The sequence below is a fragment of the Crocodylus porosus genome, unplaced genomic scaffold, assembly GCF_001723895.1.
Source record: "Crocodylus porosus isolate Cpor-Errol unplaced genomic scaffold, CroPor_comp1, whole genome shotgun sequence".
Classification (NCBI taxonomy): Eukaryota; Metazoa; Chordata; order Crocodylia; family Crocodylidae; genus Crocodylus; species Crocodylus porosus.
The window spans coordinates 1433016-1457055 of NW_017728886.1; the positions used below are offsets into that span (position 1 = coordinate 1433016).

The following is a 24040-nucleotide window of genomic DNA, read 5'->3' on the forward strand; positions in this document are numbered from 1 at the left end:
CCTCTTTCCTCCCTTTTTTGAAAATAGGAACCACATTGGCCCTTTTCCAGTTCTCTGGCACCACACCAGAGCACCACAAGTGCTTGTAAAGCCATGCCAGGTGTCCCACAATAACCTCTGCTAATTCCCTCAGCACCCTATTGTGGAGATGATCAGGACCAGCTGCTTTAAGTACATCCAATTCCTCCAGAAGTTCCCTAACTATGTCCTCACTGAGCATAGTCCTGGGTGCGCCTCCCCTGGGCCCATGGGGGTTCCGGTGGAGGGGGTGACCTGGTCCCTGCTCAGAAAAATGGAGGCAAAGTAATTGCTAAATAGGTGAGCTTTGTCATCTGGTGTGACAACCAGATTTCCTAGAATATCTTGCAGAGGCCCCACCTTAGCCAGTACCTTCTTTTTACCCCTTGTGTATTTAAAAATGTACTTCTTGTTGTCCTTGATCCGGGTAGCTAGTCCCAGTTCCATCTCCGCCTTGGCCTTGCTGACCAACCCCGTACAGCCCCGAGCAACCGAGATATAGTCCTCCCTGGTGATGGCCCCTCTCTTCCATTGGGTGTACACCTTCGTTTTAGCTAGGAGATGTTACCATGTGTTTTTGATGAGCCATGGGGGTTTTTGCGTCCTCTTGCCCCCTTTGATCCGTGCTGGGATTACCTCCCTTTGGGCTTGGAGGATCGTCTCCTTAAGGAACTACCACTCTTCTTGGACACCTGACTCACCTCCCCACCGGGACCTCAGTGCCTTCCCGACTAGTCTCATTACCTCATTGAAATCCACCTTCCTGAAGTCCAGGGCCACTGCCTTGCTGCAGGCCTTTGCCACCTTGCACTGGATGGTGAATTCCACCAGGTGATGGTCACTGTTGCCCAGCTGGTCGAGCATCTGCAGACCCCTCACCAGGTCATTGCCCATGGCCAGGACTAGATCCAACAAGGCGTCTCCCCTGGTGGGACTGTGTACCTCCTGGGTTAGATGGAGGTCCTATATCTTGCCTAGGAACCTACATGAGCAGTCAGACCTGGCTAACTGCTCTTCCCAGCAGATGTCTGGAAAGTTCAGGTCACCTATGATGACCACGTCCCTTGACCTAACTACCCCTGTGAGCTTACTTAAGAATTCCCGGTCTAGCTCTTCCCCTTGGTCAGGTGATTTGTAGTAGATCCCAACTGTTAAGTCCCTTTCCCCTCAACTGCCTTGTATTCTAACCCAGAGCACTTCAGTGTGCCCCTCCTCTGACCCCATGGTACTTGTTGAGGATGTGTATTTCTCCTTGATGTAGAGCACCACACCCCCGCCTTGGCACAGGCCTCTGAAAGATTATGCATCCTTTGAAGTGTTTTCCGTTCTCTACAGTGCATGATGAATTCTCAATACCGTAATGTTCATTGGATGTCAGGATAGGTAATACTGACCCATTGTTACCCCCTGACATTTTCTTTTGCCAGATTCAGAGCCATTGACAACCATTAATTTATTTTGGAGATTATTTAATGAAGGAAAGTGGTCTCTTCTACATATATGTGCTCATTAGGGAATTAGAATCATGATCGGCTAAATGGCTTCTAAATCAATGTCTCTTATTCAGTTGCAGAAACCTCAGCAGACATTGCTTCTTGTTTCTTGTCTATAGTAGTTAAGCATCTGATGCAAATTGTCTTCCCTTTTATTTAGAACAGCTGTCACCACTGTACATTTCAGTTCCTAGGGCCAGAGCACACCAAAATCCATGCTGGTGGGCAAAGAACACAAATCACATTCCAGTGGACGTTAGTCCTCCAGCCTCAGACTCATTGCCAGGATCTCAGCTATAATGGCCAAATTCTACTATTAATTACAATAGCGTGAGTCTAGACAAAGTCACATAAAGTCAGGGTGGTTGCAGTGTGTTTGCCCTGATGTAACTGGAAGCAGAATTTGGCTCTAAGACTTTAGCACTGTCTATTTTCTTCTTCTCAGTGTTTCAGTAAATAGAATCAGCTTCATATTACCTTATGGCTGCAGGGATGGTAAGTGAAACCACAAATGGAAAGAACAGTACCTTTTCTTTTTCAAGCATTAGAGAATCATTGCAGGAGTTAGAGATGGAAAAGTCCTTTTAGGTCACAGCCAGTCATCTCCCTATACGACAAAGTGTTTCCCCCCACCACCACTTTCTCTTTAAACTTCAAAGCAATAGTGGTTTTGCTTCTGTTTCAAGTATTTTATACTTAAACCTAGTGCATAGACTTTTGTAAACTGAATGCTTTCATCTGTGTTATAATTCCAGTGCTGATTGGTAAAATATGGGACGAGTCTACTGAATATACATGCAACACTGAATGTTGCAATTTTAACAGTCGCTGCTTTACATCTCACAGTCAGAAAGTGCTTCATGACACCAGACCTTGACTGTTCCTTTTCATAACTTCATCCCAGTAATCAGTTAAACCCTTAGGCTAGGGACAGAAATTACAAATAAATCAGTATAAGTGATTGGAAACCAGTTCAATTGTGTAACAGAAGTTCAGTACACATAAACCACTTTCAAAATGGCCAAAAATGGTTTAAGGTAAACCTGGATGGATGCAGTATCAGATTTAACTGATTTAGGTTAAATCAGTTTATTAAACTTCCGGCCCATATCCCCTCCAGATTCAAGTAAACTCACCGTCCTCCAGCATCCCAGAATGCTTTGCACCTCCCCCACAACCCTCCACCCCCTTGCAGTGGGGCAAGTTAGCCTTGGCCCAAGCTGTCTGCTCCAGCCAAGCAGGGAGGCATGCTTTAGCACCCCCTGGCTTGTGGCCTAACCCACTGCAGCCATGGGACTGCATTTTCAAAATCAAAAGTGAATGTCTGTTTACTTGCTTATTGGTTCAATCTACGCAGTTTATACTAACCTACCAGGATTGAATCAATTCAGCCTTGGGCTTTTTGACTGTCTATACTTATCCTTGCTGCTCACCTGTATGAACAATCATAACAGGTCACCTTCTGTGTGACCTTCTATGGCCAGGTCACAAAATCCTTAGATGCAGGTGTAGCAGTGGACGTAGTTTTTCTGGACTTTAAGAAGGCCTTCGACACTGTCTCTCATCCCATTCTCATTAAAAAACTAGGAGACTGTGGTGTCAACACCTACACGGTCAGATGGGTCTCCAACTGGCTGGAGGGCCACACCCAGAGAGTGGTGGTAGACAGGTCTTATTCAACCTGGAGGGATGTTAGGCAGTGGGGTCCCCCAGGGCTTGGTCCTCAGGCCTGCACTGTTCAACATCTTCATCAGCGACTTGGACGAGGGGGTAAAAAGCACCCTGTTCAAATTCACAGATGACACTAAGATGTGGGGAGAAGTGGGCACGCTAGAAGGGAGAACCAATGAGCAGGGAGGACCCAGGTGTATATGTACTCCCCAGGTGCAGTACCTGACAAGTCCAAGGTACTGAACCTGGGGAGGAAGAACCAGCACCATACCTACAGGCTGGGGAACTCCCTTCTCATTAATGCAGAGGCAGAAAGGATCTTGGAGTCATCATTGATGCCAAGATGAACATGGGCTGGCAGTGTGGGGAGGCAGTAAGGAAGGCCAACCGCACCTTGTCATGCATCCACCGATGCATCTCGAGCAGGTCCAAGGAGGTGATCCTCCCCCTCCATGCGGCACTGGTCAGGCCACAGCTGGAGTACTGCATCCAGTTCTGGGCGTCGCACTTCAGGAGGGATGTGGACAGCATGGAGAGGGTCCAGAGGAGGCCACTCGTATGATCAGGGGGCAGCAGGGCAGGCCCTACGAGGAGATGCAACGGGACCTGAACCTGTTCAGCCTCCAGAAGAGAAGGCTGAGGGGGGATCTAGTGGCCATTTAAAACTAGTCAGGGGGGACCAGCAGGCACTGGGGGAGTCCCTGTTCCCCTGAGTGCTGCCAGGAGTGACCAGGAACAAAGGTCACAAGCTGGCAGAGGGTAGGTTTAGGATGGATATCAGGAGGCGCGACTTCACAGTCAGGGCGGCTAGGGTCTGGAACCAACTCCCAAGAGAAGTGGTGCAGGCTCCTACCCTGGGGGGCTTTAAGAGGAGGCTGGATGAACACCTTGCTGGGGTCGTTTGACCCAGTACTCTTTCCTGCCATGGCAGGGGGTCGGACTCCATGAACTGCTCAGGTCCCTCTGACCCTAATAACTATGAAAATATGAAACTATAAACAATTCATTTCCAGCCTTCAAGAATTTGAAATCTGTTCTCAGAGTTCACTCCTTACTGTTGTTGCCCTGCAGTATCATCTCCTTTGCGTAAGACATGCAATAGTTGTAAGTAGCCCGGTGTTTCTTTGGTTTGGTATATCAGGATCTATCCTTTGGAACCTAAAATACCAAGCACCCTTGGGAACCAAATGAACTATTCTGGCAAACTTCATTCACATTAATAACAGAGAGACCCATTAACAGGCCTTTTCTCCCGGGTATTGCATAAGGGGTCCCTCTGTACTTGATCTGGTGACCTTTCTCAAGGGGCCTGGCCAGTTGTGTTAACCTTTCTGACTGGCAAATGTGGGCTGCATTTAATTTGCTTGGTATTGCTGGAATCTAATTACAGCTTTGAGCCCCATCATAATGCCATATCCAATATGTTATTTTGGAATGTGATTGCTCTTTAGAAATGAGTTCATCATTGCAGATGCAGCTATTCACTTCATTCCATATGCCATGTCTGGTTCCAGAGTGAGGGTTTGTATTTTAGTAAAAAGATCCTAAGGGGATAATTCCACTGCCATCCTGTGCAGAGACTCTGGACCTTTGCCTTTCCTTTGTGAATGCCAAACTCTAAGCTTTAAATAACACTAAAAAGAAAAAAAAATGGTATGCCCTTCACATGTTCCACAAAGCACTTACCACACTTCGGGGGACTGTAAAACAAATATTAGTAATAGTAATGCAAACATGAAGAAAGAGCATAAATGAGCTGATATGTGCTGAGACTCTCTCTGTATTTAGAGACAGACGGTCGCTATACAGGAATTTTCCTGTCGCCAGCACCAGTGGCCTTAAACACGCCACATTGCTCCGTGAGCTGCCTCTGAAGCCAGAAGCCACGCCGTTGCACTTGCCTTTCGGTTGGACAAGCTTATTAGCACTGTGTCCCCGTGTCAATGTGGCTACACTGCTATTGGCTTTGGAGAAAGCCCATTCTGACTAGTGCAGGGTGATTGAGGTGCCATGGTACTAAAAGTACTGTGTACATCTATGTGCAATCTTTTGGGGGCTGAATTTACTAAATGGAAAGGCGCTACGCCATTCTTAGGTATTCCTGAATTAAAATAAGACCCTTCACAGACTGCAGAAAAGCTTTGAAGCTGATACCAGCTTTGGACTGCCTCATTCAGGTGGGAGTCCCATCCTGACCCTATTGGTAGCCTGTGTTGCTGCAAACCCTAGAAAACCCCTGGATCTTCTGCAGAGTGTGATGGCGCTCCTCATTTAGTGCCAGCCCCATAAGATCTTCAATGGCCAATTTTCTGTGTGACATAGCTCATGAACTCAGAGGGTCCATGTTCCCCGCCGCCCCCATTATCACCATCATTTCTTCTACGTCATCTTCCTTCCCTCCAACCTACATGCTAATCCTAGCGTCTTACGTTCATGCCTTTTTTTCTGACAGAGTTTAGAAGAAGAAAAATTTTGTGATCTGAAAAGCGCTCTAAGAGCCAAGAAGTAAAAGTGACAACAGGTTTCACTGACTCTTCCTCCCTACATTTCTCAATTTAGAAAGCTGAGAGGATGAATAGTTCTCTCTCTTGTTGCTGGGTCTTGTAGGTGGGCACCAATGATAGACACCCAGAATCATTCATCACGTGGGAAGATACTGGGTTTAGGCATGTTCTCATTCCTGGTAGCTGCTGTACTGCTTGCAGCAGTCCCATTAAAGAACAGCAACCCTCATCAAGTCTCCACCTGAGATTTGTGGCCGTGACTCACTATGACCCTCTCAGACTGTCGCTATTCCATGAGCAGTTGACTCACTGCATTTCACCTCTTACTTTTGTATAAAGGAAGAAAATCCCTGGCAATGATCATAATACAGCCACTTGTCCTTTTTTATTAATGATCACAAGTCCAGGGGATCCCAAGCGAGCACCATTTATTCATTAGAAGTCCACAGATGGGAGACATTATTTTTAGCCCCTTTGATGAAAGCAGCACACCCTGTCCTCCGCTTTGCATTGACTGTCGGATTCAAGGCAGTCTCTGTCTTTTGGCACCTCACCTGTTTATTTGCCCCATGCAACCCTCTTCCTATAACCTTTAGCAGCTAGGAAATTTGTCTGCTTCCCAGGCGTCTCTCTGTCAGATGTACTGGATTAAAGCCAAGTCATCTGCGGCGGTGGGGGAGATATCTCTAACCAGCTTGTTTAAGAAACCAACAACAAAAATATGCCTGTGGAAAATGGGAACGGATGAGTGAGCTTTATTTTCTGCTAGGTTTGCTTTTTAGTGTTCAGTAATGACTGTGTTGTAGCAACTGTGCTTCATCTCTCCTGTCTGCAAAGGCCCTACAGTGTTTCTGTAAAGATATTCTGGAACCAGTGCGGGATAAAAAAATAGCGTATACACATCTGGCTGAAATAATAGTGATGAGATACTGGTCACTTAAAAGACCTCTCTTTGACTTTCCCCTGTATCTCTTTCCACCTGGAAGCTGGGATCGCTTTCTCTACCGAAGTTTTTCTGTCTTCCATATCTTTCATGGGCTTGTTTTCACTGAATTGGCTGTTAGCGCTGGATTGTGCTGGTTTTACTTTGTTTTCAGCCTAAGGGGGGAAAAAATCTGGAATTGCAGAATTTCCTTACAAAGTTTAAGAATTGTATAGGGTTTGCAAGCAGATGCAACAGGAAAGGGCGTATCAAGTATAGCCCAAATTCCCTTCACACTAGACGGAGCGAAACTCTCTCTGATACCTTGGGAAGGTAACTATGTGCTCATTTGGTCTCCTGAAAATCGGTGTTAAGCTTCTGTATCAGGAATACTCTGTCTACTTCTCTCTGTTCTCAATGCCATAATTTATATGGGACCTAAGGGCGCCAAGCAGGTCTCCAAGAGGCTCCAACCACCCTCTGGACCTCCTACAAGACGTTAAATGTTTGGAAATTGCGTTATCACCACCTGTCTGGCTGGGTTTTCATGCTTCTCTTGTCATCGCAGTGTCTGCATTCAGTTGAGCAATGCTGCCAATACTGCATACAGCCCACGGCTATTCTTCTTCGCCTTAAGCCGTCCTTAGTGGATGAAGTTATTTGAAATAATTGTACACTGGGGCTGCTGTAAGGCTTTATTGAAAGCCCAATGCAGCCAGCAGGAGTCTTTTCATTGTCTCAGAAGTCTGGAATTAGAGTCACACCCACTTCCATTTTCCTCTATATTTTTCTTCCTTTTATATGTATTCATTTCATCACATGAGACGTTTGTCCTTCGATAACAAAAGCTATCCAAAGCCATGTAGAAATTCTATTATGTTTCTGGCTGGTAGCAATTGAATTGTATTTTAATTCACATATCTCGGCTTAAAGCCCCTTTATTTCTGTGCGGGCGTGATATTCTTTGAATTAGGCATTTGCAAAATGTTGCAAATCTTGGCTGCTCTCCTCTTTTCTCTTCTCTCCTCTTCTTGTTTCTACCTGCTTGAAATTTAATCCGTTTTACTGGCTGACAACAACTGCCCTGGCTCTGACAGTGTCCTTTAAATGGGACGATTATGAATACAAGAATAGCACTGAACTGTGTATGCGGGCTAATGTTTTATTACTGCAGGTTGAATGGGTGTACTGAGATAATGATCTTCCAGATGGCACAAGGGAAGTTAAAAGGGTTTCTCCTTTTACAATACCGACACCTCAGATACACACTGTTGCAACATCATTTAATATTAATTCCTGCTGGGAAATGTCATTTTAACACAAACGTTTATTGACCGAACAAACACTGTCCCTTATCCTATAAACAATACGGCAATGAGTAATCACAGCCAGGCAAGTGACTCCCATTGAGTTCAGATGGACCAAGAGAATATTTTTAACTGACCATTACCAAGTTAGCAAGCTGCGCCCTTGTTCAAAGGGAAACAGACCTTCACATCCAGAGGGAGCATTACTGAGCTCAGTAGCACTCTCAAGTCGATCACGTAGCAAGCTTATCCCACTTGCACACAAGCAAACAGAAATAAGGCAAGAAATGTCTGCAATTACATCAAGATATAGACACAATTTAAATTAAAAAAACCCAAAGAAAATAGAGCAAGAAAAAGCATAGCAAAATGATGCTAAATCACTACAAAATTTGTTGAATTAGAAAAGCAACCACATCAGGGATGACAATTCAGTCACAATTTTTTTTTTAAGTATATATATATATTCCCTTCTGTTCTCCACTGAATCCTAGGCATTATAAGGAACAATGAGACAATTCATTTGTTACTCTTCAACTCGAGAGATTTGCTGAAGCACTAAGAGTAGAGGAATAATGCTGTTTCATCCTTATGTCCTTGGAAGTAAACTCAGCCAGAATGCCGTTGTGTTGAATACGAAAATAAAACACACACAGGGAAACAGATGAAGATTTAGAAATGTCTCAGCCACAGTAAATATGGGATGGGAGAGTTAAATGCGCCATTATGCAAGTATGAAATTAAGTCAGACATGTAGAAAGACCACCCATCGAGTTGAAAATGAGCCTTTCTTTGCAGGTGCTCCCTTTTGAAAGGCTGACATTTTTCAATGATGAAAATTGCCTCCGTGAAATTTGTGAGAGCGCTTAGGGATTTGTGAGGGAGGGGAGAAGGGCTGGGGAGGCTTTACTAGAATTGTAAACAGGCAGCATAAGTCGACATCTAGTTCGCTGCATTCCTGCCCCCGGTCTTTTTTTCTGTGATAGATTAATGAGCATCTGTTAGGAACAATGACATATTTGAAAACGGATGCATTATGGCCTTCAGCGGGTTCAGCGTGAGCTCCTACCCATTCTGTGCTCTGAAATAAACAATGGAAAATGTTATGGGCCTGAACAAAAATAACAGTAGGTCCCAGTGCCAGATCTTGGCCTCTGTGATTTCGATGCATAGAGAGGGATTTCCTGAGAGCGAAGCCTGAGAAGAGCATACATGTCTTACTTGCTGGGGAGGAAAACTGAGGCAAGCCCCTAGCTCGTATGTCCAGCAAGAGGCACTAAGGAAGCAGCCATCTCTTTTCGCTTAATGCCAGAAGAACCAAAAAACCATGCTCTTGTTGAAGGTGACTATATCAAACAATAATGGTAGGAAGGGCCCAAAGCCTCAGTATTGCCCTGACTCTTCACCCATCAAAGTCTGCTGAGGTGTTCATGTTATTAAGAATAATTATGCGTGCATTTGGAAATCCCACCATCAGCGTATTGCAGGACTTGGCAATGTTTTCTGCTCCGGGGGGTTGAACACCCCAGCTTGGATCTGAAGTGGGCAGGCGGTAGGGTCTAGCTGCCTGCAACACTTCTTCCTACTGCCCAGCTGCACAAGAAAAGCCCAGCACCACTGAATGCGGCCCGAATCTGCAGGCTGAATCCATGGCTCTGCAAGCCATAGGCTGTTGACCCTGGGTGTACAGTATTGACCTCCTTATTATGTTATTGGACATTGGTTTCAAATCTGAAAGGAAGGGACCTTTTGTCTTGAGCCTGCCTTTTTAAAAAAAAAATCATGTGCTTGATTCCTACTCCTCTAAACCACAGTGTTTTACTGTGCCTTTGGAACTAGGTCCTCAGTTAATTTAATTGACCAAACCCCTCCTAATTTACAGAATGTGACAATTCACCCTGAAGTGCTGACGCTCTTTGGGGCAACATTGGCTTTGAATTCCTGGTACAAGCATTTGTATTAAAAAATGGCATCTCTGTGAGTCCCAGACCGGCTGACCTTACTTATGTGAGCAGCTCCATTGACTTTGATCGGCTTACTCAGGTGCGTAGTAGCAGAACTGAACCACTGCTTTGAAACGGTCTTATATTGTTTAATCTCACTTTGGCACATGTTGTTTGCTGAAACTTGGCACTTATTTGAGCAGACGTCCATGAGAAAAAGGGAGATGAGTGACTGCTGACATTTTTCTTTTATTTACATGAAGACAAAAACATGAATGTTTTTAACGTTGAATTGTTTCATCCATTTCCCCTTAATTTGAAATCTTTTGTACTTCCCTTATTGTTACTCCTTTTATGATTTAGGCTTTTTTGGTTTTTTTTTTTAGCCTTTAGCTTTTAAGTTTGCAAGAATTTACCCTAAAAAAGCAAAGCACTTGTATAAGAGGTTGTTTTAAATAGACACTAACAAAGTAATGAGTCAGAGCAGTTACCTAATTAGTTAGAGAATTGTTACTTAACGTCAGAAGGAACTTGAGAAGATATTTGATTTGGTACTTGTATAACATTTCATATATTAAATCTCTGGCTTAATAGCAAAAGTGCATAACCCTCATTGCTGAGAAGATTGTTTAGATGATTATAAACCTATGGCCTATACAGTGTGTGCAGCTCTGCAGCTCATCTCACGTTGGTGTTTATAGGCAACGTGCCTAGAGAATTGTGGGCTGTAGTGGATATGCAATGTGTACAACAATGATCACGGTAAAGCACATGGATGTCTCATTGACCATGAAAACCTTGTTGAAACATCTTCGCTCAATCCTAGGACCTAAGCATAAAGTAATTGCCATACCATTTTAGGCTCAAAGTCCCTGTAGTTGAGAGTCCTATCTCTGACAATAGGCAAAGTTTCCTGTACATAGAAAGATTTTATTCTTCAATTGGTCACCATTTTATGTAATGAAGGATGGAAATTTAAATTCCATAAATGTATAGGCATTTATAGAGACAGGTATATTCAGCATAATATAACTACAGATTATCTTATTATGTTTTGTCAATTAACTTAGCTGAGGATCTAGTCCTAATCATAAAATCATAAAAGTTAGCTTTGGAAGGGACCTCAGGAGGTCCCTTGAACATCTAGTTCAATCCCCTGCTCAAAGCAGGACTGTCCCCAACTAGAACATCCCAGCCAAGGCTTTGTCTACCCAGGTCTTAAAAACCTCCAAGGATGGAGAGTCCACCACCTCTCTGGGTAACCTGTTCCAGTGTTTTACCACCCTCCTAGTGAGAAAATTCTTCCTAATATCCAACCTAAACTTCCTTGCTGCAACTTGCACCCATTGCTCCTTGTTCTGGCATCTGCCACCACTGGGAACAGTCCAGCTCCATCCTCTTTGCAACTCCCCTGCAGGAAGATGAAGGCTGCTAGTAAATCCCCCCCTGTTTTCTGTTCTGCAGACTAAATAAGCCCAGTTCCTTCATAACTGATGTCCCTGCTGCCTCTGAACCATTTTAGTTGCCCTCCACTGGACTCTCTCCAATTTGTCCACATCCTTTCTGTAGCGGGGGCCCAAAATCGAACACAGGGTATTCATGTCTTTGATGGATTTCTGGTGTGCATTCATTCTGGTGCACAGTTGTTGTTTGGTCTCCTCCGTGTTTTCCATCAGGGCATTTGGTGTATTGGATGAGACATTACATTTCTGGAGGTACAGGTGTAGGATCCAGGAATGGTGATGGCTCTGTTGTGGGGTGTGGGAACTGTGGGGGGTGGAGATAGGTTGGCAGGTTTTGCATGTTTTGTCATGGCGTGGTTTGGATCCACATTGTGTGTTTTCAGCTGTTGGAAGTTTGCTTCTGGTGATGAGGTCAGTGAGGTGAGGTTCTTGTTTCAAGGGTAGGATGAGTGGTTCTGGGAAAATCAGGTTAGACAGACACTTGTCTTGGTTAGTTTAGTCCATGATGACTCTGCCTTGAGGAGGGGGTTGGACTTCCTGAGGTTGCTTCCAGCCCTATTTTTCTTTGGTCTCTTTGCACATGGATTTGTAAAGTCAATACAGCAGATTTGCAGAGATAGAAGTGGCATAAAACCTTTGATTAAATGGAAGCCATTAGCTCAATGCTTATCTACCAAACACCACTAATAGATAGATTAAATTCCCAATTTAAAAAACAACTGGTAATAGTAGCACCTAGGAAAAACTAACAGGCTCCTAAAAATCATTCTAACATCGAGCAGTTCTTAAGTGAATATTTGTACAGCCCCTAGCACAAAAAAAATGGGTTTCTCGGTACTACGACAATACAAATTATAACAGAGATAATAAAAGCCATTCTGTCTAAAATGAGAAGTTATATTTTATTTTCTCTGAACAACTTCTGGAGGCTATATAATAATGCACGTATTTTACTCTACCTTTGAGTAAAAAGAAAAATCCAAAATTAAACACATCTTTTCATGTTTTTTCTGGCTGTTAAAAAAGATCCTGAACATGAGGATCTATTTAACAATGTATCTAAGTGAAATATATTAGATTGTAAATTCTCCATGGCAGGGATTTTGTTTTCCCAGGTGTCTGTTATTACATATAAGGCTAAAATAGGCAAAGACTGAGACTAACAAATAAGAGCACGATGCAAAACTCAATGTGATTTAGTTGCTATTGAATGGTAATTGGGTTCTCCTTGGTTTTGAAGTCCTGAATAAACCAGTAAGTCCCCCAAAAAACAAGAGAAGTTCTTCTATTGGGTGCATGGGTAGCTTTTGGCAAATTACTTAATTGAATTGTGCCTCAGATTACCTGCCTGTAAAAATAGGGAACTTAATTTTTACTTCCCTCCGTGGTATATTATGTGCCATCATTAATATTTAGAGACCGTGATCTGTAAGCACACCTAATATTATTACTGTTCACAATCAGCTGTTTCATTTTGTTCAGTTGTTCATGTTCTCTCTTTTTAAATAGGTTGGCTGCTACTTGAAGACGCCTAAGTATCCGATTTGGTTGGTGTGCAGTGAAAGCCACTTCAGCGTGCTGTTTTGCTTGCAAAAGGACTTACTGGGTGACTGGAAAACAGAACGGCAGTTTGATCTATATTACTATGATGGCTTGGCCAATCAAGAAGAAGAAATACGGCTAACTGTTGGTACGTATCAGTGTTCACGACAGCACGAGGTGAGAAGACAATGCCTTTGATTAGTGTTCCTTAATTAGTTAAAATAAAGAGTGGCTCATTTCAGAGTAATGTGGAGGCTCAGGGTTTTCAAAATCATAAAACACAGGAATTGAAGAACTGCAAGAGCTACCAAGTCCAGTCCCCTGTGTTCACAAGCAATTTAAACCCAAGGTTTGCTAAAAATTGTCCACTCTGGCCCCTCATACACCACAATTATTGGGCACAATATGAAAACAAACCTAAAATGCCCTACATCACACTACAGATAACAAGCAGGGAGCATGCATTATTTACATAGCGTGGTTTGACCTTAATCAACCAATTGTCAATGCCCAACGTGTGAATCAACACAGACTCCTAGGGCCATGGTTTTTTGCGGAGGAATCTCCTATGCTCCTTCATTGCCGTATCTCTTCTGAAGATACGTGGCATAAAGCAAGTTCTGCAGACTCATATATATCCACCTCTCCCTGGGATGTAGACAGAGAGGGCACCGGACAGTCAGAGCAGTCCTAGTGCTCTATTTGAATTGCTGCAGAGAATAGATTATCTGCCATAAATATAGCTCAAGTCCTTTCCTGAACTGCCCTTGGAGCAAAGACATCTAGAAATCTAGCAGTGGATTGGATCATCGAGTCCGGTTGTCTGCCATTTTAATCAACGGAGTCCTATTCATAAACTGGTCAAATTCCACCTTCAAACTGGTTGGGGTTTCTTACTTCATGGCTCCAAATTTTTCTGGAACCCCACTACCCTTATGGGTAGGAATCTTTTTTTCCTCCTTCATTTCCAGGCCATTCATGACAGTTTTTCTTGAGTAAACAGCATCATGTCTTTAGGGACCATTTCTCCCTCCCTCATATTTACACCCTGGGGTATTTATAGGCAGCAATCATGTGCCCTCACAGCCCTTGTTTTGCTAGGCTAAACAAACCAGGCTCTTTTTGTCCATTTTACTGAGATAACAGGATGGCCATCTGGTACCCCTAAGCCCAGGCCTACTGTGATAGACACCAAGACTAGAATCTGTGTGGACTCTCACTCAAAGGAGGAAGAATAGTTGCTTATCTTGCAAGATGCAAGGATTTTTGTTGGTGACATTTTTTATTGGACCAACTGTACAGTTAGGGGGATCCTTCGGTCTCTGAGACAATAAAAAGACACACAGCTTGAGTTATATAGGCGATGGAACAAAAGCCTGTAACTGCTATATATCTCAAGCCATGTCTGCTGTTTTTCCAGAGATCCAAGGGAGGGTAATTCACACTCTAAAGCTTGTCTGTATCCCTCCCAGCTGTCCAGGTGGTCCAGTAAAGGAGATCACACACTAAATCTCTAGCTTTTGCATTTTCCTTGACCATCATGGTTATGGGAACACCCCAACTCTACTTATCCTGCAGTAACAGTGGGCATTTGCACACATGCTTGCACCACAGCACATACATTTGTATAAATGGCAAAATGCATGCCAATGCTGAGAAAATGACAGCAGCACGCTTTTGAACTAAAATAAATCAGAAGTGTTTTAGTTCAAGCGCACCGCCGCCATTTTCTGCGTGCTGACTTGCATTTCGCCACTTAGACAACTGCACGCGATGCAGCGCAGTGTGTGTCAGCTGTCACGCGAAGCGGATTCGATGAATCGAGTCTGCTCCGATGTATCGCAGCATGAAAAGATATGTGTCCACACAGGTTCCACGGCTTGGCATTGCTCCCCGCTAGTTGGAGTTATATTCTCACACGGCTCGCACGTGGCAACGGATCCGGGTGCAACATGCAGTCCTGGTCCCAACAGATCTTGCTCTTCAAAAGAGTCTGGTCTTGTGGTTGTGGGGCACGTGCAGACCAAGAGTGAACTGTGTACCTTGGGGAACCCCAGTTACTGTAAGGGAAGGAACCACACTTTGTGTCTGTTGGCTTCTTCTACTTTCCTTCAAACTGCATTTCATTACAATACCAGACCTATTCTGATGGAAATCTGTATTATGTGACAGTATTTGATCTGCTATGAGATGGGCTACTTGCACTGTAGGTGCTTTGGGGGACAGTAAGTGTCTTTCTGCCTCATGTTTCTATCAGAATGGGGCTGTGGGTCCTGTAAGTAGGACCTTTAGGCGTTACCTTTATGCTGTTATTGATAATGCTAATGACAATGACAACGCCTAAAACTCTCTCTACAGATACAACTCAGAATTATACTGAAGATAAAGAAAATGATCTTATTCCTCCCCTTGAGCACTGTATTAGGACAAAGTAAGTACAACTTAGGGTTTTATAGCACAACACATTCAGTTCTCTATATTTTCTGTCTCAAAATGAGGCTGGGACTTGTCAAAAACATTCATTTGGACCACTTAGTCATGCAGAGATACTAGTTAAGAAAAAGGAAGGCTCTCACTCACTCAGGCTCGGATAACACCATATATGAACAATTAGGCTTCTGCCTTTGAATGCTATTGTGCAGAGAGCGGCCGATGGTTGTGCCTCCATGGCATGGAGAGCGGCTCCAGGGTGTGGCACAGGACTGATGGGGGGTGTGGTGCGTGACCACGGGGAGTGGCGTGGAGAGCAGCCATGGTGCAGGGTTGCAGGGAATGCCTGCCAGCCATGTGCCACAGGCAGTGGCCTTGAAGTGTGGTGTAGGGTGTGCGGGGAGTGGCCCCGGCATGTGGCACAGGGTATGTGGGGGGACCTGGTGCACATTCTTCATGGGGAGGGGTATGTTGCTACAGGGTGTGGTGTGGGTAGTGGCCCTGGGGCATGGCATGGGGCGTGAAGGTGTGTGTGGGATGAGGCATGGCGCAGGGAGCACCCAATGGCTGGGCCTGCGTGGCGTGGGGATCTGCCACATGGTGTGATGCAAGGCATGTGGGGGGGCGTGGTGTGCAACCACAGGGAGTGACGTGGGGACCAGCCACAGTGCAGGGGTATGGGGAATGCTTGCCAGCCATGTAGCACGGCTAGTGGCTCAGGGTGCAGTGCGGGGCATGGTGCAGCGAGCACCCACTGGCTGTGCCTGCATGGTGTGGAGAGTGGCTCTGGCATGTGGTGCAGGGCATATAGGGGGGCATGGAGCATGGCTGCGTGGGGGGTCATGCGTGGCCACAGGGCGTGGCACGGGGAGTGGCCATGGGGTGTGGCACAGGGCGTGCGGGGGGAGGGCCACGTGGCTGCACAAGGGGCTGGCACATGGCTGTGGGGTGTGGTGTGGGCAGTGGCAAGAGTGGGGGGAGCACCCACAGGCTATGGCTGCATGGCATGACCCTGGGGTGCGGTGCAGGCTGCACGGGGGGCATGGCACATGGTGGGGATTGGGCAGGGGGCCGTGCCCCACCCCTCACCCATGTACTGCAGTGGCTGCCTGCACGTACCCCCTGCACCCACTTCCTGCGCAGCACCCTGCTGCCATATGGTACGACCCTCCCACCGCACCCTTCCTGCGTGCCCTGCATGCCTCGTGGCCGCAGCCGCCCAGCACTTCCTGCACAGGAGAGCGTGCACCATGGGAGAGGGAGTGGCGTGTGGCCACATGGTGCCACGCAGGGAGCAGCTACAGGGGCACTCCCCACCCGCAGCTGTGTGTTGTAGCCAGTGGGCACTACCCACACCCGCCCCCCATGCGCCCATGTGCCAGGCCCCCTTCTTGCGCTGCCTGCAGGGGGGTGTGACTTGCAGGCACGTGGGGGGTGCGCCCTGTCCTGCAGCTGTGTGCTGCAGCCAGCGGGCACCACCCACACCTGCTCCCCATGCACCACCCTGTGGCCTCCTCACCACTACCTCCCCAGCATGCCACGACCCCTTGCCCGCGCCACATGCCACACCCCCACCCCGGGGGTCTCCCTGTGCCACTTCCCACCCTGGCCCTGACTGCCTCTGCCTCTTCCTCTATGTCTGTCTGTCCTTAGGCTCTGGGCCACGCATGCGCAGTTGGCCCGGAGCATTATGGACAGACAGACACATAGGTGAAAGTGCCATGGCTTTTATTATAGTAGAATAATTAACTTATACAACTGACAGAATAGAAGTCATTATAAAGGTGGGTAAGCACTCACACAGATTACTTAGCGACACTAGAGAATCTCCATCACTGGAAATGTTTGTGCAGGTTAGACAACATCAGTCTGGGATGGTTTAGACAAGGGTGATCCTGCCTTGGGCAGAGGCCTGGACTAGATGCCCTCCTGAAGTCTTCTAGCCCTGTTTATCTATGATTTGAATGATGCTCATGAGAAGCTTTTCCATTGTAACATTTACTTCCCCATGATTCTGAATTTCTGAAACATTCTTCTTTTTAAACCAGACATTTCTATGGGTAGTATCACTCATGAGTGACACCAGCCATATATAGCATCTCAAAACACAGGATTTTGAACCAAAGTCTTGATTAGAAAAGTGGCACTGAATCTGCATAGTAGACGTAGTTTTTGATGTGCCAGGTAAATTTTAGGCCAGATGCCATTCTCAAATCTATACCCATTTCCTGTTATGACGGACAGAATTTCACGCACATATCTGAAGGGCATACACCAGGACTTAATAGGAGGGTGACATGGATTTGCAGCTATTGAATAAGCTCTAAATTACATTGCACTTAATGGGAATATTTCCAGTGACATCAATGGGACGTGAATCGGGCATTACACATACAACAAAATGGATGTAGATGTGCCTGCTCCACAGCACAGCTTGGAAAGTCTACTAACCAAATATCTCTGAAACAAAATGCTTTCAAGCCTCATTGAGGAAGTCTGCAGCACTTGTTAAACCAACAAGCCAAATAATTTGAGGTTCTTTTGTAATCTTTTCCCCGCTCCTCATTTTTTCTTTTAATAGCAAACAAACTAGGAGGTTACCTGTCAAACACTGTTAATTCAAAGCTCACATTACACTCAGAAATTTAGAAAAGACAGTTTTAACACAGGTTCATTGCACATATCAGATGCATTGCATTCCCGTGTCCCGGCTAAACCGAATCTTAACAAACCATGGTTTAGTTATAAAAACTTATGTCCAAAAAAACACAGTTGTTAGCAATCTAGAGCAAGCAAAGTTGCCATTAAAATCTCTTTTTTCTGGATTTTTTTTCATGCTATGGTCACATTGTAATATAGCTATATGGAGTGTTTTCCCCATCCCCTTCTTCTTTTGTTTAGCTGCTTTAATTTTTAAAGGAGGAAAATAAAAATGACCCATCATTATGTTTCGCTGGGGTCAGTTCTCAGGGTAGAGGGTTGTCCCCCTTGATCCATCTGTCGAGATTAGCTCTGGCTGGCATCTGTGGACTGCTAGCAGTATATCACAGAATCACAGGGCGTCTATGCATGCACTCTGGGGTGGGGACATGCTTTAACTAGAGCGACTCTGAGAGCTGCTCTAATTAAAGTGCTCACAGCATCACACAGTTCAAACTGGTGGTGGAAATGTGTGACCCAAAGCTCATCCAATGAACTGTAATTCAAGCGCCCCTGCCGCCATTTTGAAACACGAGGATCCTGAATAGACATGATGTGGAGGCTGCTGGCGCATCATCTAGTCCTCCCTCCTCCCTGAGGCAGGATTGTCCCTATCCAAACCATCGTCAGCAATCACTGTTGGAATAGCAAGTTTGGCCGGGGCTATTGTTTCTTTCTTTCCCTCCTTATCTGAAAGCGCTTCGTTACAATTATGACAAATCAGAAAGGAAACGTGGAAAACAAATGCTGTGCGTTTGTATGTGTAATTGGAATCTATGAGCTAAACAGATTACAGGGACCAGAGGTGATTATAAAGGAGTTTTGCTGCCTGAGAAAGAGGGGAAATATTTTATGCTAGACAGAGAAGGGAAATAGTTCAAAAATAACTTATTAAAAAAAAATGCATTAGTCTGCATTGATCCCTAGTGCCACAAGATTTCGTACCAGAAGAAAATGGTACCTCTTCCCCATCTCGTTTTTCAGAAGTGAGAACATGTCGAAGACTGGGATTTTGAAGAGAGCACTTCTGATCCCTTTCTTTCCCACTACTGTATTCTATAAATAGTCCTATGCTGTGTCTCTTACCGCACTGTCCGAGCACCGAGTAACGCAGCAAACAACACAGCCAACATCTGCCACGCGTTTGTTCTGTTGTCCTCTTCCCAGGGAAAGAACTGTGCATGTCTGAGGGAGCGGTTTGTTATTTGGGACATTTTTATGACAGAGGGGGAGTGTTTGGTAGACGTTTTATGGGAAGGGAAGTTATGTGCATGCTGCTACTTAATTTGGAAAAGTCATCGTCGAAGTAGTGTGCCTTGCACTTGAGGCAGAAAGTGAGCACTTCAGAGAATTAAGGAGAACCAAACGCCTGCTGGCGTTGTTTCCAGCTGCGGCGCCCAACCAAAGAGTAGACAGCAAATATGCGCTCTTCTGTTGTTGCTTCCAGCGCAAGACGGCTGTGCAAGCCGCCAGAGGCCGACCAAAAGATGTCTGGAATGTGCGTCCTTGGGTTGTTTTGGAGATGCCGTGCAAATGACTCTCATCCCCACTGTCCTCTTACATCACAGCACCCATCCTCCCATGTTTTCCTTCTCCGCTGGCGGAAATAGCATCTGCTAGCTGTCTCGCAAGCAATGAAACTTTGATCCTGCTTTATCATCTAAATTCAGCAATATATTTTATTAACTCCTTAGCTCCTCCCTTCCTCTGTGGTTTCTGGGTTTTGTAGTAACACAACGCAGATGTGTTCTTGTGACAGCCTCTGTGGAGCCAATGGCTCTCGTGGCATGCAGGGACCACACAGGAAGTGCTGTTTCTCCCATGCACCACGCACCTAAAAAACACAGCCGAACCTTTATGAATGTTATTTTAGACCAGGGTTGGGCAAAATGGCAGATCCATCTGGTGGACAGACACCATTTCCCAGCAGCCCCTGCCCATGTCACTGCGGCTGATTTCCATGCAGACCCCAGCAGCAGTGGTACCGTGACAGTGTGAGGCTAGGGTTTCCACGAAGACCGGTCCCAGCAACGCTGGCAGGGCATGCGGCTGGGCCAGGAGGGGCTTCTCAGCCAGGGCTGGGCTCTTATGCTGATGACAGCATGGTCCGGAGCCAGGGGAGAGCCACGATCTGCTGCCTGCACACCCCTGCCTGGGTCGTGCAGGCAGAGGGTTGCGGCTCTGCCCTGGTTCTGGACCACGCTGTCATCGCCACAAGATCCCAACCCCGGAGCAGCTCCCTGCCCAGCTGCGTGCCCTGCCAGTGCTGCTAGGGCCAGTTTCCATGGAAACCCTGGCCCCATGCTGTCATGGCGCTGCCACTACTGGAAACTAGCCACAGCAACACGGGCAGGGGCTGCTGGGAAATGGAGTCCACCACAAGCCCAATGCAGCTTATAGCCCACCCCTGTTCTAGATGGAGGGCCAGAGCCAAATCATTTTCATAGGTGCCTCTAACAAAAGCATGGATATTATGTTGGTCCAAAGCATTCACAAATAAAGTCATCCAGCCACGAGTGTGCAAAAAAGTGCTGTCCGACTAGCTGACACAGAACATGTTATAAACATAAAGTAAAACTAGACATACATTGGCATTAGTGGATTCAACAGAAAATAACTCAAGATTCACACATGCAGATTCAACAGATCGTATATCTCTCAGTTGCAGTGCCTGAACATTAGTTTGTCACTGATGTTCCCCGTACAGTTAATGGAGATATTTATTTGCTCCAAAAGGGGGATTCAGAGAGCCCTTGTGCTGAGCAGGTGGGTGCTAGGGCAAGCCGATAGGAAACATTAGGAACAGGGGTGAGCCCAGACTCCTGCTCTCTGCAGAACTGAATGGCCTGAATCAGGACTGCAGCCCTTGTTGGCTGCAGCAAAAGGGACACCTGATAACTCACACTGAAAAACAGCTCAGTCCAGGGCGAAGTGAAGCACCCACAGCACCAGCTCCCTCCTGAACGGAGTAGTTGTGGTGGTGCCTACCTTTTGCACGGGAGCCCAGAGGTTAGACCACTCGTCCAGGAAGTGGAGGGCCTGTAACTCATCTTGAGAGGACTCAAATCAGCATCTTCTACTTTCCAGGAGTGGCCATACCAGCAAGCTGTAGCAAAGGCGGCATGGATTGCAATTACTCCTCCTCCCAGTGAAGCTGGGAAATCAAGGCTGCAAGAGCCATGGAGCTAAAAGGAGAACAAGCAAAATGTAGGAGTCCTGGCTTCTAATCCCAGGGGCTGGACATGTTTCTGATTTTTTAATCAATAACTGCCTAATGGAAATTGCAAGGAATGGGAACCCCGGGGGTGGCCTCAGCACTGGGTTCCTGAGTCCTGCTCTTTAGCACCCTCTGCTCTCCTCTTTTCTTCTGGCTTGATCAACGTTGCAGTCCTCGCTACTGAGAGGCCCAGCTTGCATAGCCTCGTGCTTTGTATGCTCCCCTGAGAAATGGGGGATGTGTGTTTGAGTCCCATTAGACTGAGGACTCAGTGCCCAGGTCTCCTGCTGCTTAGTGCATGTACGCGCCATAGGGCTACTGTGTAAAAGGGGGACATCACCATGTTGAAGACTAAACGTTACTGGGGGTGTTGCGGTTTTCAGTGAACTGAATGGTGCTGCTTGCCTCCGTCAGCCAGTAGATATATCCTCTGGAGGCATAACAGATCAGGGATTTGACACACTGTAGGCACCACGTCCCCGCTCTGATCTGGATTGCACTGTCTCTGAGAGAGGATCTATATGCTGTATTTCAGAGGCAGGCAATTATTTTGGGCGGAGGGCCGCTTCCTGAGTTTTGGCAAGCCATTGAGGGCTGCATGACAGGCAACCAGGGGCAGGTAAATATTCATTTTCTAAATTTTTTAGGGGCCCCGTGGGCCGGATAAAATGGCCTGGAGGGCTGCATCCAGCCCACGGGCTGCATTTTGCCCACCCCTACTGTGTCTGCATCATCTCTGAGTATGCCCAGAAACCTTAGTCTAGGCATCAAAGGGTCTTTCCAGACCAAAATGGAGGCACCTGTTGAATCAAAGCAGCTGAAGTGGTTTGGTGATTGCTGGAGCAGGGTTGGCTTGACAGTCGGTTTGTGCCTTTCCTATGAAAACCATTTGGATTTGGTCACAAGTGTGCAGCACGCGTGCGATACAGCTTCTGTTGAGATCAGCGGAAGCACACTTATTAACTTCCAGAGGTTTTGGATGAAGCTCCAAGTGAACAGATTCGCTTTTGATGAGTACTCCGATGAAGTCTAATTGAATCCGAAGCTGATGTCGAGGTATACTGCAACAAGATAGCATGGGGAGATGGTCAAACTGCCTCTGCCTGTGCCATACCTGTTGTGCCAGTCAGGAAGAGGCTTTTGTAGGACCTATCCGTAAGGCATCTGACAGTGTGGCATCTCTGATGACCCTTAAAAGAAAACTACTGACGTGCTGGAATTGTGGCCCAAGCTCTTGGGGAAAGGGAACAGCAATGGGATGTTTTTCAGCCTGCATTAAATAGCTCTAGGGAAATTGTTTGCAAATCAACGGAAAATGAGCATTGCTACCAAAGCCATCCTTGCGCTTGCCACAGGTTGTGGGGTTTTTTCTATCTGAGATTGTCTTGACATCTTATGATAAAAGCCATTTTCACGGTAGAGTGACAAACGTCTTAGGAGACAGAGTGATGTCAGCAACAAGTATGGCATCGCAGTATTTTGGCTGATAACAGCATATTCACCGGTGTGCTTTATTTTCTGTGGGGGGTTGATAGACACAGGGTCAAAAATGCAAATCGGCTACTCACAGCTTTCTCTATAAAGGAACATACGGGGTAACTGGCAACCTGTAAGAGGTTAGAGCATAGTGGTTGGTAAGGATTAATTTTTATACATCTCACAGGGACGGCAACGACCAAGATGTACCTGATCACTCCAAAGACGTCCTCCCTGGACTCTCCCAGGGATTTTTCTGGCCCTCTCTCCAATGGCAGATGTATGCGCTAACACAAAATGATCTCTCTTACCCCCAGGTGGAAGGGAGCTGTTATCGACTGGAACGGCAGTGAGCCCATCTTATGACTGAGCTGACCCTGGACTGCGAGAACAGCGCCTTCCTGTTCCCACCAGTCAGGGAGAGAGGGCAGGAGCCTGCCCAGTTACACAATTTACAGCACAACAGGATGACAGGCTGCGTGCCGGCCGGCGGGAAGAAAATCCTGGCATGCTTCAGATCGGCCGTCCACGGTGTAAACAACCTCGACACACGTTCTTCGCCACTGCCTTGTATGTACAGTGCCTGAAAGCAGGAGCCACCGCTGCCAAATCATGCGTTGGGAAAAATCAATAAACCTGCCAGCATTTGCTTGAGCTCTGCTTCTGGATCTCTTCTGTGTCCTGCAATTATCTCTACCGATGCGATGAAAGAAGCGGCACCTGCATTTTTTCCTTTTTTTTTGGATATTGCCTTTGCCCTTCTTCTCCCCCACTGCCAGAAAGCCAAGCCATAAAAGTGAAGTCCTGCTCAAGGGATATATTTAATGTCTCACGCTCGTTTTCATTGATCACGGGTTCCAGTGCATACATCATCAGTAGTATAGGGAGGGGGTAGTAAGACAGTCCACACAAAGATTTCTTACTGGTATAAGTGTCAGTAAGGGGTGTGATTTGTTTAACCAATATAATTATACCGATATAACTCCTAGTTTGGGTGCAGTCCTGATAATATAAAGGTGATCTACAGTGATCTAGTTTATTTTCTTTCTGATATGGGAATAACCTGTGGCAGTATACTTATACTTCTAAGTATACTAATAGAGGACAGTGATGCACCTTCACAGTTGTAAGAAGACAGAGGAACTGTAGTATCTGGCTTTTAAGAGACACACGTCTGTGGTATGCGATATTTCTTACAGATAAATAAAATGCACGTGCTTAAACATTATATTCTGGAGATCTAGCCAGAGGCTATCAAAACCGCAGCTAAGATTGCAAGAGGAACCTCTTGGCGAGACGTATTTATAGCTAAAACTTGCAGACCTGGATCAGATTGGTCAAAGGATGATTCGAG

The 24040-nt window shown here is 46.0% G+C and overlaps 1 protein-coding gene across 1 annotated transcript in view; it reads left to right on the forward strand.

Annotated features, from left to right (window-relative positions):
* Positions 1-23340, forward strand: part of FAM188B (family with sequence similarity 188 member B) — a 96238-nt gene extending 72898 nt beyond the window's left edge. Inside the window, exons 16-18 of the mRNA XM_019529100.1 lie at positions 12831-13011; positions 15222-15294; positions 23004-23340. Of these exons, the coding sequence (XP_019384645.1) occupies positions 12831-13011; positions 15222-15294; positions 23004-23052 (303 nt within the window). The 3' untranslated portion in view covers positions 23053-23340. The remainder of the gene's footprint in view (positions 1-12830; positions 13012-15221; positions 15295-23003) is intronic.
* Positions 23341-24040: the final 700 nt, after the last annotated feature.